This window comes from Motacilla alba, unplaced genomic scaffold, assembly GCF_015832195.1.
Source record: "Motacilla alba alba isolate MOTALB_02 unplaced genomic scaffold, Motacilla_alba_V1.0_pri HiC_scaffold_35, whole genome shotgun sequence".
Classification (NCBI taxonomy): domain Eukaryota; kingdom Metazoa; phylum Chordata; class Aves; order Passeriformes; family Motacillidae; genus Motacilla; species Motacilla alba.
Window position 1 is genome coordinate 1520814 of NW_024037447.1, and position 13266 is coordinate 1534079.

General features: G+C 67.9%; 2 protein-coding genes across 2 annotated transcripts; both read left to right on the top strand.

Annotated features, from left to right (window-relative positions):
- The first annotated feature begins 1890 nt into the window (after window positions 1–1890).
- Window positions 1891–5474, top strand: LOC119696709 (neuronal PAS domain-containing protein 4-like). Its single transcript, XM_038126511.1, has 7 exons — window positions 1891–2143; window positions 3183–3334; window positions 3424–3526; window positions 3890–4148; window positions 4257–4366; window positions 4527–4659; window positions 4745–5474. The coding sequence occupies exons 1-7, from the start codon at window positions 1969–1971 to the stop codon at window positions 5472–5474; spliced, it is 1662 nt and encodes a 553-aa protein (XP_037982439.1). The 5' UTR covers window positions 1891–1968.
- Window positions 5475–8856: 3382 nt separating this feature from the next.
- On the top strand, window positions 8857–13226 carry B4GAT1 (beta-1,4-glucuronyltransferase 1). Its single transcript, XM_038126513.1, has 3 exons — window positions 8857–9887; window positions 9925–10617; window positions 10894–13226. The coding sequence occupies exons 1-3, from the start codon at window positions 9123–9125 to the stop codon at window positions 11083–11085; spliced, it is 1650 nt and encodes a 549-aa protein (XP_037982441.1). The 5' UTR covers window positions 8857–9122; the 3' UTR covers window positions 11086–13226.
- The last annotated feature ends 40 nt before the right edge of the window (window positions 13227–13266 follow it).

Genomic DNA, 13266 nt, shown 5'->3' on the forward strand with positions numbered 1-13266 from the left:
CATCCTCATCTTCCTCTTCCTCCCAGTTTCTCCCTCATTTTCCTCCCCCTCCTCCTCATCCTCGCCTTCCCCATCTTCATCCCCTTTTCCACCATCCTCATCCTCCCTCATCTTCCTCATCCTCCACCATCCTCACCCTCCCTCCTCATCCTCCATCTTCCTCACCCTCCACCATCCTCATCCTCCATCCTCATCCTCCCCCACCCAATCGCCGCTGTTGCCATGGAAACGCCGCCGGGTTGGGGGGGGGACCCCGGGAATTCGGGGAGACCCCCGGGAATTGGGGGGGGGGGGGGGGAGGAGACTCGGAATTTGGGGGGGGTCCCGGGAATTTGGGGGGGTCTCGGGTTTTGGGGGGGTCTCGGATTTTGGGGTTCCCGGATTTTGGGGGTCCCGCGATGTGGGGGTGCCGCGGTTTGGGGGTGCGGCTGCCTGCGGGGGGCGGGGCGCCCCAGAGCCCGGGGTGCCGATCCCCTCCCCCGCTCGCCCCGCCCCTCCCCCCGCGCTATTTCGGGCTCCCCGCGCTATTTTCGGCTCCGCGGCTCCGGAGCCCAAATTTGGCAGCGGCGGAGCGGGGGGGGAGGGGCGGGGGGAGGAGCCGGGGGCGCCCGCGCGGGGGGAGGGGCGGGGGAGGGGGAGGGGCACGGGGGGTTCCCAAAGGCCCGCGGGGGGAGGGGCGGGGAGGAGCCGAGCGCCGGGGCTCGTGCGGGGGTCCCTGCGGCCACGCTGACCCCTCCAGTGGTCACTCTGAGCCCCCCGGTGGTCACTCTGAGCCCCTCTGGTCACTCTGAGCCCCTCTGGTCACTCTGAGGCCCCCCTGGTCACTCTGAGCCCCTCTGGTCACTCTGAGCCCCTCTGGTCCCTCTGAGCCCCTCTGGTCACTCTGAGCCCCCCGGTGGCCACTCTGAGCCCCCAACTGCCCCCATTGGCTGTTCCCTCTCCCCATCGCCTCTTCCATCTCCCCACTGGCTTCTCCATCTCCCCATTGACCCCTCATTGCCCGTTCCCTCTCCCCCCAGCCCCCTTTGCCTTCTCCATCTCCCCATTGACCCCTCACTGACTCCTCCATCTCCCCATTGACCTTCCAGCTGCTCCATCTCCCCACAGCCACCATCACCTCCTCCATCTCCCCATTGACTGTTCATCACCTCCTCCCTCTCTCCATTTTCCCTTCCAGCTCTTCCATCTCCCCATTGATCACTCACTGCCCGTTCCCTCTCCCCATTGACCCCCCATCGCCTCCTCCATCTCCCCACTGACCCCCCATCGCCTCCTCCATCTCCCCCATGACCCCCCATCGCCTCCTCCATCTCCCCATTGACCCCCCCCTTGTCTCCTCCATCTCCCCATTGACCCCCCATCGCCTCCTCCATCTCCCCATTGACCCCCCCCTTGTCTCCCCCATCTCCCTTTTGCCTCCTCCATCTCCCCATTGACCCCCCATCGCCTCCTCCATCTCCCCATTGACCCCCCCCTTGTCTCCCCCATCTCCCTTTTGCCTCCTCCATCTCCCCATTGACCCCCCATCGCCTCCTCCATCTCCCCCCCCCCCTTGTCTCCTCCATCTCCCTTTTGCCTCCTCCATCTCCCCATTGACCCCCCATCGCCTCCTCCATCTCCCCATTGACCCCCCCCCCCCCATCTCCCTTTTGCCTCCTCCATCTCCCCATTGACCCCCCCATCGCCTCCCCATCTGACCCCCCAACCCCCCCCACCCCCCTGGGCGTGTCCCCCTCCCTCCCTCCCTCCCCCCGGCCCGCCCCTCTCCGCTCTCCATCTCCAATTTCGGAGCGAAGCCTCCGCGCCGCCGCCTCCCCCCGCCGGCCGCGCCAGCGTCACGGTGACGCCGCCGCCGCGTCCCCCGGTGTCCCCCCCGCGCGGGGGGCGGCGCGGCGCCGGTGACGCGGCGCTGACGCGGGGCGCGGGCCCGCATAAAGCGGCGGCCCCGGGCGGCGGCGCGGGCGGAGGATGCTCCGCTCCACCAAGGGCGCCTCCAAGGCGCGGCGGGACCAGATCAACGCGCAGATCCGCGCCCTGCGCGACCTCCTCCCGCTGCCCGACGGCGACCGGCCGCGCCTCTCCTACCTGCACGTCATGGCCCTCGCCTGCATCTACACCCGCAAGGGCGCCTGCCTGCGGCCAGGTGCGCGACCGAGCGGCGCCGGGACCGGGGTGGAGCGGGACCGAGCGGGAGCGGGATGGAGCGGGCGGGATGGAGCGGGATGGGACCGGGAGAAGGATCAGGATGGACCGGGATGGAGCGGGACCGAGCGGGAGCGGGACCGGGACCGAGCGGGAGCGGGATGGAGCGGGACCGGGATGGAGCGGGATGGGACCGGGAGAAGGATCAGGATGGACCGGGACGGAGCGGGACCGAGCGGGAGCGGGACCGGGACCGAGCGGGATGGAGCGGGACCGGGACCGAGCGGGATGGGACCGGGAGAAGGATCAGGATGGACCGGGACGGAGCAGGACCGGGATGGAGCGGGACCGGGATGGAGCGGGACCGGGAGAGGGAGCGGGATGAAGCGGGATGGGAGCCGAAGAAGGAGCGGGGATGGAGCGGGACCGGGGACAGGACCGGGAGAGGGAACGGGAGCGGGGATGGAGGCGGGAACGGCACCGGGATGAGAGCCGCAGCAGGGATGGGATCGGGGACCGGGGATGGGAGCCGGGATCGACCCGGGAGCGGCGCCGGGAAGGGCCCGGGGACCGCGCTGGGACCGGCCGTGGGCACAGGACCGGGGATGGCACCGGGAAGGGACCGGGGATGACACGGGGCTGGCAGCAGCCACCGGCGTCAGGCAGGGACGGGAGCGGGGACGGGGACGGGGACCGGCGCCGCTCAGCACCGCGGGCAGGGACCGGCGCCGTTCAGCACCGCGGAGAGCGGCCGGAGGCTCCCGTTCAGCACCGCGGAGAGCGGCGGGGACCGGGCGGGGCAGCGGGACGGGGACCGGGATCGGTGATGGGGACCGGGATTAAGGACCAGGACCGGGGATCGGGATCGGGACCGGGATCGGGTGACAGGGACCGCAGCTGGGACAGAGGAACCGGGACCGGGACCGGGACAGGACCGGGGCCGCTCACGGGGAGGGCTCCGGGTGCCAGCGGCGGCTCCGTGGGTGACACTGCGGGGCCGGGCGGGCGCTGACCGCTGTCCCCGCGTGTCCCCTCGCCAGGCCCGAGCCGGGGGGCGCCCCTGGAGCTGCTGGGGGGGCCGGAGCTCGCCGACCTGGTGGCCTCGCTGCCCGGCTTCCTGCTGGCCGTGACCCGCGAGGGGAAGCTGGTCGGGGTCACCGACAACGTGGCGCAGCACCTGGGCCACTCCATGGTGAGCACGGGGGGCGCCGCGGCGGGCGGGGGGCCCGGGGGCCCGGGGGGCCCGGGGGCTCACCCCGGCCTCCCTGCCTGCCCCCCCAGGTGGACCTGGTGGCACAAGGGGACAGCATCTACGACCTGCTGGACCCCGCCGATCACCCCCTGGTGCGGCACCAGCTGAGCCTGCCCGGGCCCCCCCAGGCAGGTGGGTGGGGGTCCCGGGGGTCCCGGGGGTCCCGGGGGGGCCTGGGGGGACCTGGGGGAGTGGGGAGGGAGAAGAGGGAGGAGAGAGAGGGATGGGATGGGACAGATGGACAGAGAGGGGTGGACAGCGGGATGGACAGATGGACAGAGGGATGGACAGCAGCACTGAGGGGTGGACAGAAAGACGGAGGGGTGGACAGAAGGATGGACAAGAGGACAGAAGGATGGACACTAGAACAGAGGGGTGGGCAGCAGCACAGAGGGTCGGACAGAGGGGTGGACAGCAGCACCGAGGGACGGACAGACGGACAGAGGGGCGGACAGACGGACGGCCAGCAGCAGCGAGCGCCCCCTCTCCCCGCAGAGCGCCTGTTCCGCTGCCGTTTCACCACGTCCCGCGCCTCCCGCCGCCCCAGCGCCGGCCGCAAGCTGGTGCTGCTGCGGGGCCGCTTCCAGGAGCCCCCCGGGACCCCCGGGACCCCCGGCACCGCCCCCCCCGCGCTCTTCGTGGCCTTCTGCGCCCCCCTGGACCCCCCGCCCTGGCCCTGCCCCGACTGCCTGCTGCTGCCCGCCTTCCAGAGCCGCCACGCCCGCGACCTCGCCCTGCTCGACGTCTCGGACAGGTGGGAGCCACGGGGGGCTCACCTGGGCTGGGCTGGGGGGGCTTACCTGGGCAGGTCGGGGGGCTCCTGTCCGGGTGTCAGCGAGTGACCCCGGCCCGGTGTCCGCAGTGTCCTGGTGCACCTGGGCTACGGCCGGGCCGAGCTGCTGGGCCGCTCCTGGTACCGCCTGCTGCACCCCGAGGACCTCGGCCACGTGGCCCGCCAGCACCTGCGCCTCGGTCAGTGTCCCCTGCGCGTCCCCGTGCCCTCCCCTGCCGTCCCTGGGCGTCCCCAGCGGTGTCCCCCATCACCCGGGGTGTCCCCTCAATGGCGTCCCACTGACCACCCCCTGCCCCGCTGACCGTCCCGTGTCCCCCTGACTGTCCCGTGTCCCCCCAGCTGGCGCGGGCCCGGAGGCGCGGGGCGAGGTGGTCACTCGGCTGCAGCGCAAGGACGGCCTGGGCTGGACGTGGGTCTACGCCCGCCTGCGGCCGGAGGGACCGGCCCTGCTCGCCCACAACTTCGTCATCAGGTCAGTGCTCAGGGCTCGGCGCTCGGCGCCCGGGGGGTCTCGGCCGCCCCGGGTGCGGCCCCGCTGAGCGCCGTGTCCCCCGCAGCGAGGCCGAGGCCTGGTGCCTGCGGCAGCAGCTGGCGGCCGAAGCCCCCCCGGGCCCCCCGGAGCCGTTCGGCCTCGACTTCCCCGGCGGCGACCTCGGGCCCGGCCTGGAGCTGCCCCTGGGGCCCGGCCTGGGCGACGGCGTGGGAGCCGCGGGGCTGGCGGCCAGCGCCGGCTGCGGCCTCGGAGCCGACGTGGGACACGGCCTCGGACACGGCGCCGCAGCCGCCGCCGAGCCCGGCCTGGGGGCCGGCGTGGGACACGGCCTCGGACACGGCGCCGCGGCCGCCGCTGACCCTTCCCTGGGGGCCACCATCGGCCACGGCCTCGGAGCCGCCCTGGGCAGCGGCGTGGAGCCCGGCCTGGGGCCCGGCCTCGGACACGGCCTCAGCGCCGCGGCCACCGCTGACCCCGGCCTCGGGGCCGCCATCGGCCACGGCCTGGTGGCCAGCGCCACGGCCGCCATCGACCCTGGCCTTGGGAGCGGCATCGGACACGGCCTTGGGGCCGCCGCCGCGGCCGCCGTTGACCCCGGCCTCGGGGGGTCGGTGGCCCCGAGCGTCGGCCACGCTCTCGGAGACGCCGTTGGCCACGGCCTGGGCTCGGACGCCGGCGTGGGCCTCGGCGTGGGAGGCGGCCTCAGAGTGGACATCGGCCTGGGCGTGGCGGCCGCGGCCGACGTGGGTGCCCCCCTCGGGGACGACCTGGGGCGGGCGGCGCGGCCGAAGTGACCGCCGGCGTGGCCCTCAGCATCGGCGCCAGCATCGGGCCCGGCCTGGCCGGCGGCGCCGTCAGGGCCAGCGTGGGGCTGGGCATCGGCGCCGCCGCGCTGCCCCCGGACATCGGAGTGACTGTCGGGGCCGGGCCCGCGGCCGGACTCGCCCTGGGAGCCGCCCTGGGAGCCAACGCGAGCTCGGCCGTCGTGCCTGGCGCTGGACTGGCCGTGGCAGCCGGAGCTGGCTCCGGCCTCGGACATGGCGCTGGACTGGGACAAAATCCCGGCCTCGGACACAGCCCCGGCCTCGGACACAACACCAGCCTCGGACAAAATCCCGGCCTCGGACACAATGCTGCCCTCGGACAGAACCCCAGCCTCGGACACAGCCCTGGCCTCGGACACAACGCCAGCCTTGGACAAAATCCTAGCCTGGGACAAAATCCCGGCCTTGGACACAACGCTGGACTCGGACAGAACTCCAGCCTTGGACAGAACCATGGACTCGGACAAAATCCTGGCCTAGGACACAACGCTGGCCTCGGACACAGCCCCGGCCTCGGACACAACGCCAGCCTCGGGCAAAATCCTGGCCTGGGACAGAATTCCGGCCTTGGACACAATGGTGGACTCGGACAGAACTCCAGCCTTGGACAGAACCATGGACTTGGACAAAATCCTGGCCTCGGACACACCCCTGGGCTCGGCCCCGCCGCGGGCCTGGCGGCCGGAGCAGGCCTGGGCCCCGAGCTGGACGTCGGCCTGGGCATGGACGTGATCCCCGGGCCCGAGCTGGGCCTGGCCATGGGCGCCCCCCTGCCCCCCCAGCTGGGGCTGCTGCGCCTGGGGCTGGGGGTCCCCGAGACCCCCGGCGAGACCTGGACGCCGCCCTACACCCCCCGCCAGGCGCCCCCCTTCGCCTTCGGGCCCCCCGAGCCCCCCGAGGCCGCCCCCGAGAAGCTCCCGCCGAGCCCCGAGAGCCCGGGGGGAGGAGGAGGAGGAGCGGGGGGGCTGCCCGGGGGTCCCCCCGGCTCTCTGCTGACCCCCGAGACGTCGCCGCCGCCCCCGGCGGCCCCGGGCGGGCCGGCGCTGCGGCGGCTGCTGCTGCAGGGGCTGGCGGCCATCGCCGCCCGCGGGGGACCCCGGCGCCCCTCGGGGGGCTCCCCGGCCGCCCCCCAGCCCCGGCCCCCGCCCCGGTCGCCCCGCGACCCCTTCGCTGCTGCTGAGTTGTATCAACTCCCCCAGAGCCGCCTCCAGGACGCCTTCCGCAAAGGTGGGGGGCCGGGGGCACCTGGGGGGCACCTGGGGGGCACCTGGGGGGCACGGGGCAGGGCGGCGGGGCCGTTCAGGGGTTTCTGGGCGGTTTTTGGGATTCTGGAGTGGTTTTCTGGGGCAGTGTTGGGGTTTTGGGGCGCTTTTGGGGGTTTTTGGGGAGGTTGTGGGGGTTTTGCAGTGGTTTTTTAGGGACAGTTTTGGGGGTTGGGTATTTTTGGGTCAGTTTTTGGGGTGTTTTGGAGTGGGGGTTGGGGTTGTTGGGGATTTTGGGGCACTCTTGGGGTTTTGGGGTAGTCTGGGGGTTTTTGGAGTGGTTTTGGGTTTTTTAGGGTGGTTGTTGGGTTTTTTTGGCCAGGTCTGGGTTCTTTTGGGGGGTTTTGTGTTGTTTTGGGTTGTTTTTGGGGGGTTTTGGGGTTGGTTTTGGGTTGGTTTTGGGAGGTTTTGTGTAGTTTTGGGTAGTTTTTGGGGGTTTTCGGGTGTTCTCCGGGGTTGGCGCGCCCCTCCCGCGGTCCCGCGCCGTCGCTGACGTGTCGCCGTGTCCCCGCAGCCGGAAGCCAGCGCGCCCCGTCGTTCTGAACTAAGTCTGTGACGCGACTTGCCCCCAGTATGGCATATTGTCATTGTCACCCCGGCCCGGCCAGCGCCCCCCGGCCCGGCCGCCCCGCCCGCCCCCCCGGGGCCGCTCGTGCTAATTTAACTCGTAACGAGTCTCTAAGGTAATTGGGGGGGGGCTGGTGGCCCCCCCCGCCCCCAGCCCGGACGCCGGGGGACCGTCCCTGTGTCCCCTGCCCCCTCCAGGACCCCTCCCCAGATTTCCTTTTGGGTCGCCCGAAGGAGCCTGTGCCCCTCCCCCGCTGTCCCTTGTCACCGTCCCTGCCGCCGCCCCGCCCCCACCTCGGGCTCTGCGTTTTTGGCAGAGCCCCCCCCCCCCCCCCAAATTGTGTCCCCTCCCCCCCACTGTGGGTGTCACCCTCAACGTCCCCAACGCGGGGGACCGAGGCACGATGTGGCTTGATGTCCCCAATGATGTCCCCAAGATGTCCCCAATGATGTCCCCAATGATGTCCCCAACGATGTCCCCAACGCTGTCCCCTCTGTACCCCCGAGCCCTGGCGCTGGGGCACAATGTGCCTCGGTGCCCCCAGTGTCCCCAGCACCCTCCAAGGGACATCCTGGCCTGATGTCCCCAACGTTCCCAATGTCCCCAACAGACGGGGATGGCCGCGGAGCCCCCGTGATGTCCCCACTGATGTCCCCACGATGTCCCCAATGATGTCCCCACTGATGTCCCCATGATGTCCCCATGATGTCCCCAATGTCCCCACGATGTCCCCAATGATGTCCCCAATGTCCCCAATGTCCCCACGATGTCCCCACTGATGTCCCCACGATGTCCCCAATGATGTCCCCGATGTCCCCAATGTCCCCATGATGTCCCCACGATGTCCCCACGATGTCCCAATGTCCCCCTGGCAATAAAAGTGTCCCCCGAGGTCCCGGTGCCTGCGGCTGCTCCTTTGGGAGGGGACGGGAATTGGGGGAGGGGGGCAGAGGTTGGGGGTGGGGGGACACTGGGGACAGCTCGGGGGTTTGGGGGGGACAAAAAACGCGGGGGAGCCCCAGGGGAGGAGCCGGGGGGGAAAGAGCGGGGAAAGAGCGGGGATTTGGGGGGATTTGAGGGGTTTGGGGGATTTGGGGGGGTTTGGGGGATTTGGGGGGGTTTGGGGGGTTTGGGGGGGTTTGGGGGGATTTGGGGGATTTGGGGGGGTTTGGGGGTCCCGGGGGTCCCGCCAGGCCCCGCCCCCAGCGCAGAAACCCCGCCCGCAACTCTCAAGCCACGCCCCTAGCGGGGAAACCGCGCCCATTCACGCGGCGCAAGCTAATCTGCATAACCCCGCCCCCGCGTTTGAGGCCACTCCTCCTCTGCTCCCGCGCATGCGCAGCTCCTCCCGGCGCCGGCGCAGCGCGGTGAGTCCCGAACTGGTCCCGGTGACCCCAAACTGGGACCAGTAACCCCAAACTGGGACCGGTAACCCCGAACTGGTCCCGGTGACCCCAAACTGGGACCAGTAACCCCAAACTGGAACCCGTGACCCCAAACTGGGACCGGTAACCCCGAACTGGTCCCGGTGACCCCAAACTGGGACCGGTAACCCCAAACTGGGACCAGTAACCCCGAACCGGGACCGGTAACCCCTAAACTGGTCCCAGCATGCCGCACTGGTCCCGGCTCCGCGCCGGCCCCGGTGACCCCCAGAATCCTCCCCGTAACCCCCAGTATCCCCCGGCACGCTCCCAGTGCAGCCTCTGAGCCCGCCCAGTGCCCCCCAGTCTCCACCCCCAGACCCCTTCCAGTCCACCCAGTCCCCCCCAGTCCCCCCAGCCCCCCATGAGCCGGGGCCGGTTTTTGGGGGGCTGCGCCTGGCTGCTGGGGGGGCTGGCGCTGCTGCAGACCCTCTACCTGCGGGCGCTGCCCCCCCCGCGCCCCCCCGCCCGCCGCCCCCCGCCCCCCAGGGGGGTGCTGGACGCCTCGGGGGGGTTCCGGGTGTACTGGGACGTGCTGGGGGCCCCCCCGGGCTGGGCCCGCGCCCCCCGGCCCGAGCTGGTCCTGGCCACCCACGGCAGCCCCGGGCGGGCGGCGGCGGCGCTGGGGGGGCCCTGGGGGGGGCCGCTGTCCCTGGCGGTTTTTGGGGAGCCCCCCGAGGGGCTGCGGGAGCTGCTGAAGGTTTTGGGGGGGCCCTGCCGAGCTCTGAGGGGGCGCCTGAGGCTGCAGGTGGTGCAGGGGGCGGCGGGACCCCCCCCCCGCTTTACCCCGGAGGCACCCGGAGCCCCCCGAAATAAAGGGGGGGGCTGTCGGGGGGCTCTGGCCAGGCTGGCGGCCGCCGACCCCCCCAGTTACACTTTGGGGGTGCCGTACCCCGGGAATCTGCTGCGGAACGTGGCCTGGCAGGGGGCGGCCGGGGGGGGTCCGGGTGCGGGACCCCCGCCCCAATTCGGGGGGCGCTTCGTGCTCCTGGTGGACGCGGACGTGGTGCCCAGCCCGGGGCTGCGCCGCGGCTTCCTGCAGCTGCTGCGGGACGGGGGGCTGCACCCCCAAAACTGGGGCAGGGACCCCCGGGACTGGGGGGAACGGGAGCCCCGAAACGGGGGGGGGGCAGGGGGGGCTGCACCCCCAAAACTGGGGGGGACAGGGGGCACTGGGGGACCCCAAAGCTCTGGGGGCTCAGGGGGATTTGGGGGGCCCCAAAGCTCTGGGGGCTCCCGGTGGCCTGGGGGTCCCCAGCACCTCGGGGGTCCCCAAGGTCCTGGGGGTCCCCAATGTCCCAGAGAGCCCCAAAAATTTATTGGACCCCAAAGACCCCAGGGGTCACCAAGCCCTGAGTGACCCCAATGCCCTGAATGACCCCAAAACCCAGAGTGACCCCAATGCCCCGAGTGACCCCAACACCCGGGGTGACCCCAAAACCCAGAGTGACCCCCACGCCCTGAGTGACCCCAACACCCGGGGTGACGCCCACGCCCTGAGTGGCCCCAGGGCCCCCCTGGCGCCCCCGTCCCCGGAGCCCCCCTGGGCGCGGGCTCTCTTCGTGCTGCCGGCCTTCGAGCTGCGGGGGTCCCGCGCCCCCCCGGCCTCCAAGGCGGAGCTGCTGCGCCTCTGGGCCGCGGGGGAGGCGCGCCCCTTCTACGGGGGGCTCTGCCCGCGCTGCCAGGCCCCCACCGACTTCGGCCGCTGGCTGGGGCTGCCCGCGGGCCCCCCCCGGCTGCGCGTGGCCTACGAGGTGCCCTGGAGGGACCCCTGGGAGCCGTTCTTCGTGGCCCCCGCCCGCGGCGTGCCCCCCTTCGACGAGAGCTTCCTGCAGTACGGCTTCAACCGCATCAGCCAGGTCCGGCACGGGGCTCGGGGGGCTTTGGGGGGGCCTCGGGGGTCGAGGGCGGCCATGGGGGCTGCGGGTGCTGGTCTGGGGGGCTCTCTGGGGTCTGGGGGTGCTCTGGGGGGTCCATGGGTGGTGTAGGGGGTCTCTTGGGGGTCTGGGAGGGGGCTCTGTGTGCTCGGGGGGGGCCCATGGTGGGACTCTGGGTGTCTGGGGGGGTCTGTGGGGGTGTCTCTGGGGGGGTCTCTCTGTGCCCCCTGACCCCGTTCCCGCCCCCGTTGCCCCCAGGCGTGCGAGCTGCACGTGGCCGGGTTCCGCTTCGCGGTGCTGGACGGGGCCTTCGTCACCCACCGGGGCTGGAAGGAGCCGGGCGGCTTCCACCGGGGCCGCGAGGCCGAGCTGGGCCGCAACCGCCAGCGCTTCCGCGCCTTCAAGGAGCGGCTCCGGGCGCGGTACCCGGGCTCAGGCCGGCACTGCTGAGCTCACCCGGGACACCTGGGCACACCTGGGCACACCTGGACACACCTGGCACAGCTGGGGCACAGCTGGGGCACACCTGGCACAGCTGGGACACACCTGGACACACCTGGGACGGCTGGGACACACGGGAACCCCCCAAGGGACACATGAAGGACCTGCCATGCACACCTGGGGACACCTGAGGACCCTCCAGTGGACATTTGGGGACGCTCCGTGGACGCCTGGGTGCCCCCCGGACACGGGGGTGACCGTCCCTCAGTAAACATGGCCGCCTACCCATGATGCCTCTGTGCGGGTGATGTCATGGGGGCGGGGCGAGCAGCTGCCTCCAGTACGGACCAGTAACGCCCAGTACGGACCAGTAACGCCGAGCGCGCGAGGCGCCGACCCCGCCCGGGTTGTTTACCAGAGCAGACTACAGCTCCCAGCACGCATCGGGCGCCAGCATGGCCGGACTTCCGCCCCTGCTTGAAAACCACAGCTCCCAGGACGCCTCGGAAACAAGATGGCCGCCAAGCAACTTCCGGTCTTGTCTCTAAATCTGGACTTCAGTTCCCATCGTGCATCAGAAGAACGCGGCCGGAAGTGGTGGTGGTCTGTGGGACTACAGCTCCCGTCGTGCAGCAGAGAAACATGGCCGACTTCCGGTCCACCATTCCGGAGGTTCCGGTCTCGTCTCTCCCCGAAGCAGCAGCTCCCCCTGGCGGGCGGGAGGATCGAGGTGGGGGGGGTGTTTTTGGAGGAGGGAGAGGGGGAATCCCAAATTTGGGAGGGGGAGGGGCCGGGGGGTGGGGAGGGGACCTGAAATTTGAGGTGGGGGGGAACAGGATCCCAAATTTTTGGGGGGGGGTTGAGACCCCCAAATCCAGCGGGAGGATCCGATTTGAGGGAAAACCCCCCCAAAAAAACGACCCCAAAGGCACCAAGGTCGCGGTTAATAAACGTTTTTATTTCATTTGCGTTTTCCACCCCGGTTTTTCTCCCGTTAATCGGCGTTAAAGTGCTGCAAAGGGAAAAGGTTTCTTCCATTTTCTCTGTTTTTTTGGTTTTTAAAATTTAATTTATTGAAACTTCCCCCAAAAAAATCCTCACGAACAAAACTTTACCCCGGACGCCCCCACACCTTTTCAACTTTGGGGCTGGACGAGACGGAAACGGGCGATTTATCAAATTATGGTACAAAGGATGTGACAAATACAACAAAAAACAGCCGCAAAACAGCTAAAAAAAAAAAAAAAAAAAAAAAAAAAAAAAAAAAAAAAAAAGAAGCGGCAGGAAAAGCCGGGGAGCGGCTCTGGGCTGGCTCCGTCCTGCCCGGGGTCATTCGAGCTCCAGGTCTTGTGCCACGGATTGAATTTCCCCAGCTCGGGGACGCTGCTCCGTCTCAGAGGTCACAGCTGAGCTTTTGGGTTTGGTTTTAGAAATAAATCCACAGTTTTCGGTTTATTTTCAATAACAATCCATGTTTTTTTTGTTTATTTTTAATAATAATCCACTTTTTTTGGTTTGTTTTTATCAATAAACCCATGGTTTGGGGTTCTTTTTATCAGTAAACCCATGGTTTTGGTTTATTTTAGTAATAAATCCGTGTTTGGGTTTATTTTATTAATAAATCCACATTTTTTGGTTTATTCTCCTCAACAAATCCTTTTTTTTTGGTTTATTTCTTTGGCTAAATCCATTTAATTTTATTTTTAAATAGATTCCCCTTTTCTTTGGTTTATTTTCTCAACGGACACAATTTTGCCTCTGTTATCTCTTTTATTTAATTTATTTTTATATTAATTTCTTTAATAAACCTTTATTTTAATGGATCCAGGTTTTTACTTCGGGTCTTTTTTTAGGAATTCCATTTTATTTGGTTTCTTTTTTAGTAAATCCATATTTTTTTGCTTTGGTTTTTAATATATCTATGGGTTTTGGTTAGATTTTTTTAATAAATCCACCGTTTGGTTGGTTTTCTAATAAAAAATCCACAGTTTTGGTTTCATTTCTTTCCCAAAGCAAAAAAAAACACCAAATTTTGGATAAATCCATTGACCCAGCAGAACCTCCAGCCCCGCAAAAAAAAAAAAAAAAAAAAAAAAAAAAAGAAAAGAAGGTTAAAACAGAGGGGGAAAAAAATTTTAAAAAATTCTTTTACACGAACCAAACACTGAAAATATTTCGGGAGCAGGGAGG

Bases quoted from the DNA above. Each gene is read 5' to 3' on its own strand.
- LOC119696709 (XM_038126511.1), top strand. From the start codon at position 1,969: ATGCTCCGCTCCACCAAGGGCGCCTCCAAGGCGCGGCGGGACCAGATC. The intron at 3,527-3,889 runs GTGGGTGGGGGT...CTCTCCCCGCAG, and splicing joins GCCCGGGCCCCCCCAGGCAG to AGCGCCTGTTCCGCTGCCGT. The intron at 4,367-4,526 runs GTCAGTGTCCCC...GTGTCCCCCCAG, and splicing joins CCGCCAGCACCTGCGCCTCG to CTGGCGCGGGCCCGGAGGCG.
- B4GAT1 (XM_038126513.1), top strand. From the start codon at position 9,123: ATGAGCCGGGGCCGGTTTTTGGGGGGCTGCGCCTGGCTGCTGGGGGGG. The intron at 9,888-9,924 runs GCAGGGGGGGCT...TGGGGGGGACAG, and splicing joins AGCCCCGAAACGGGGGGGGG to GGGGCACTGGGGGACCCCAA. The intron at 10,618-10,893 runs GTCCGGCACGGG...CGTTGCCCCCAG, and splicing joins GCTTCAACCGCATCAGCCAG to GCGTGCGAGCTGCACGTGGC.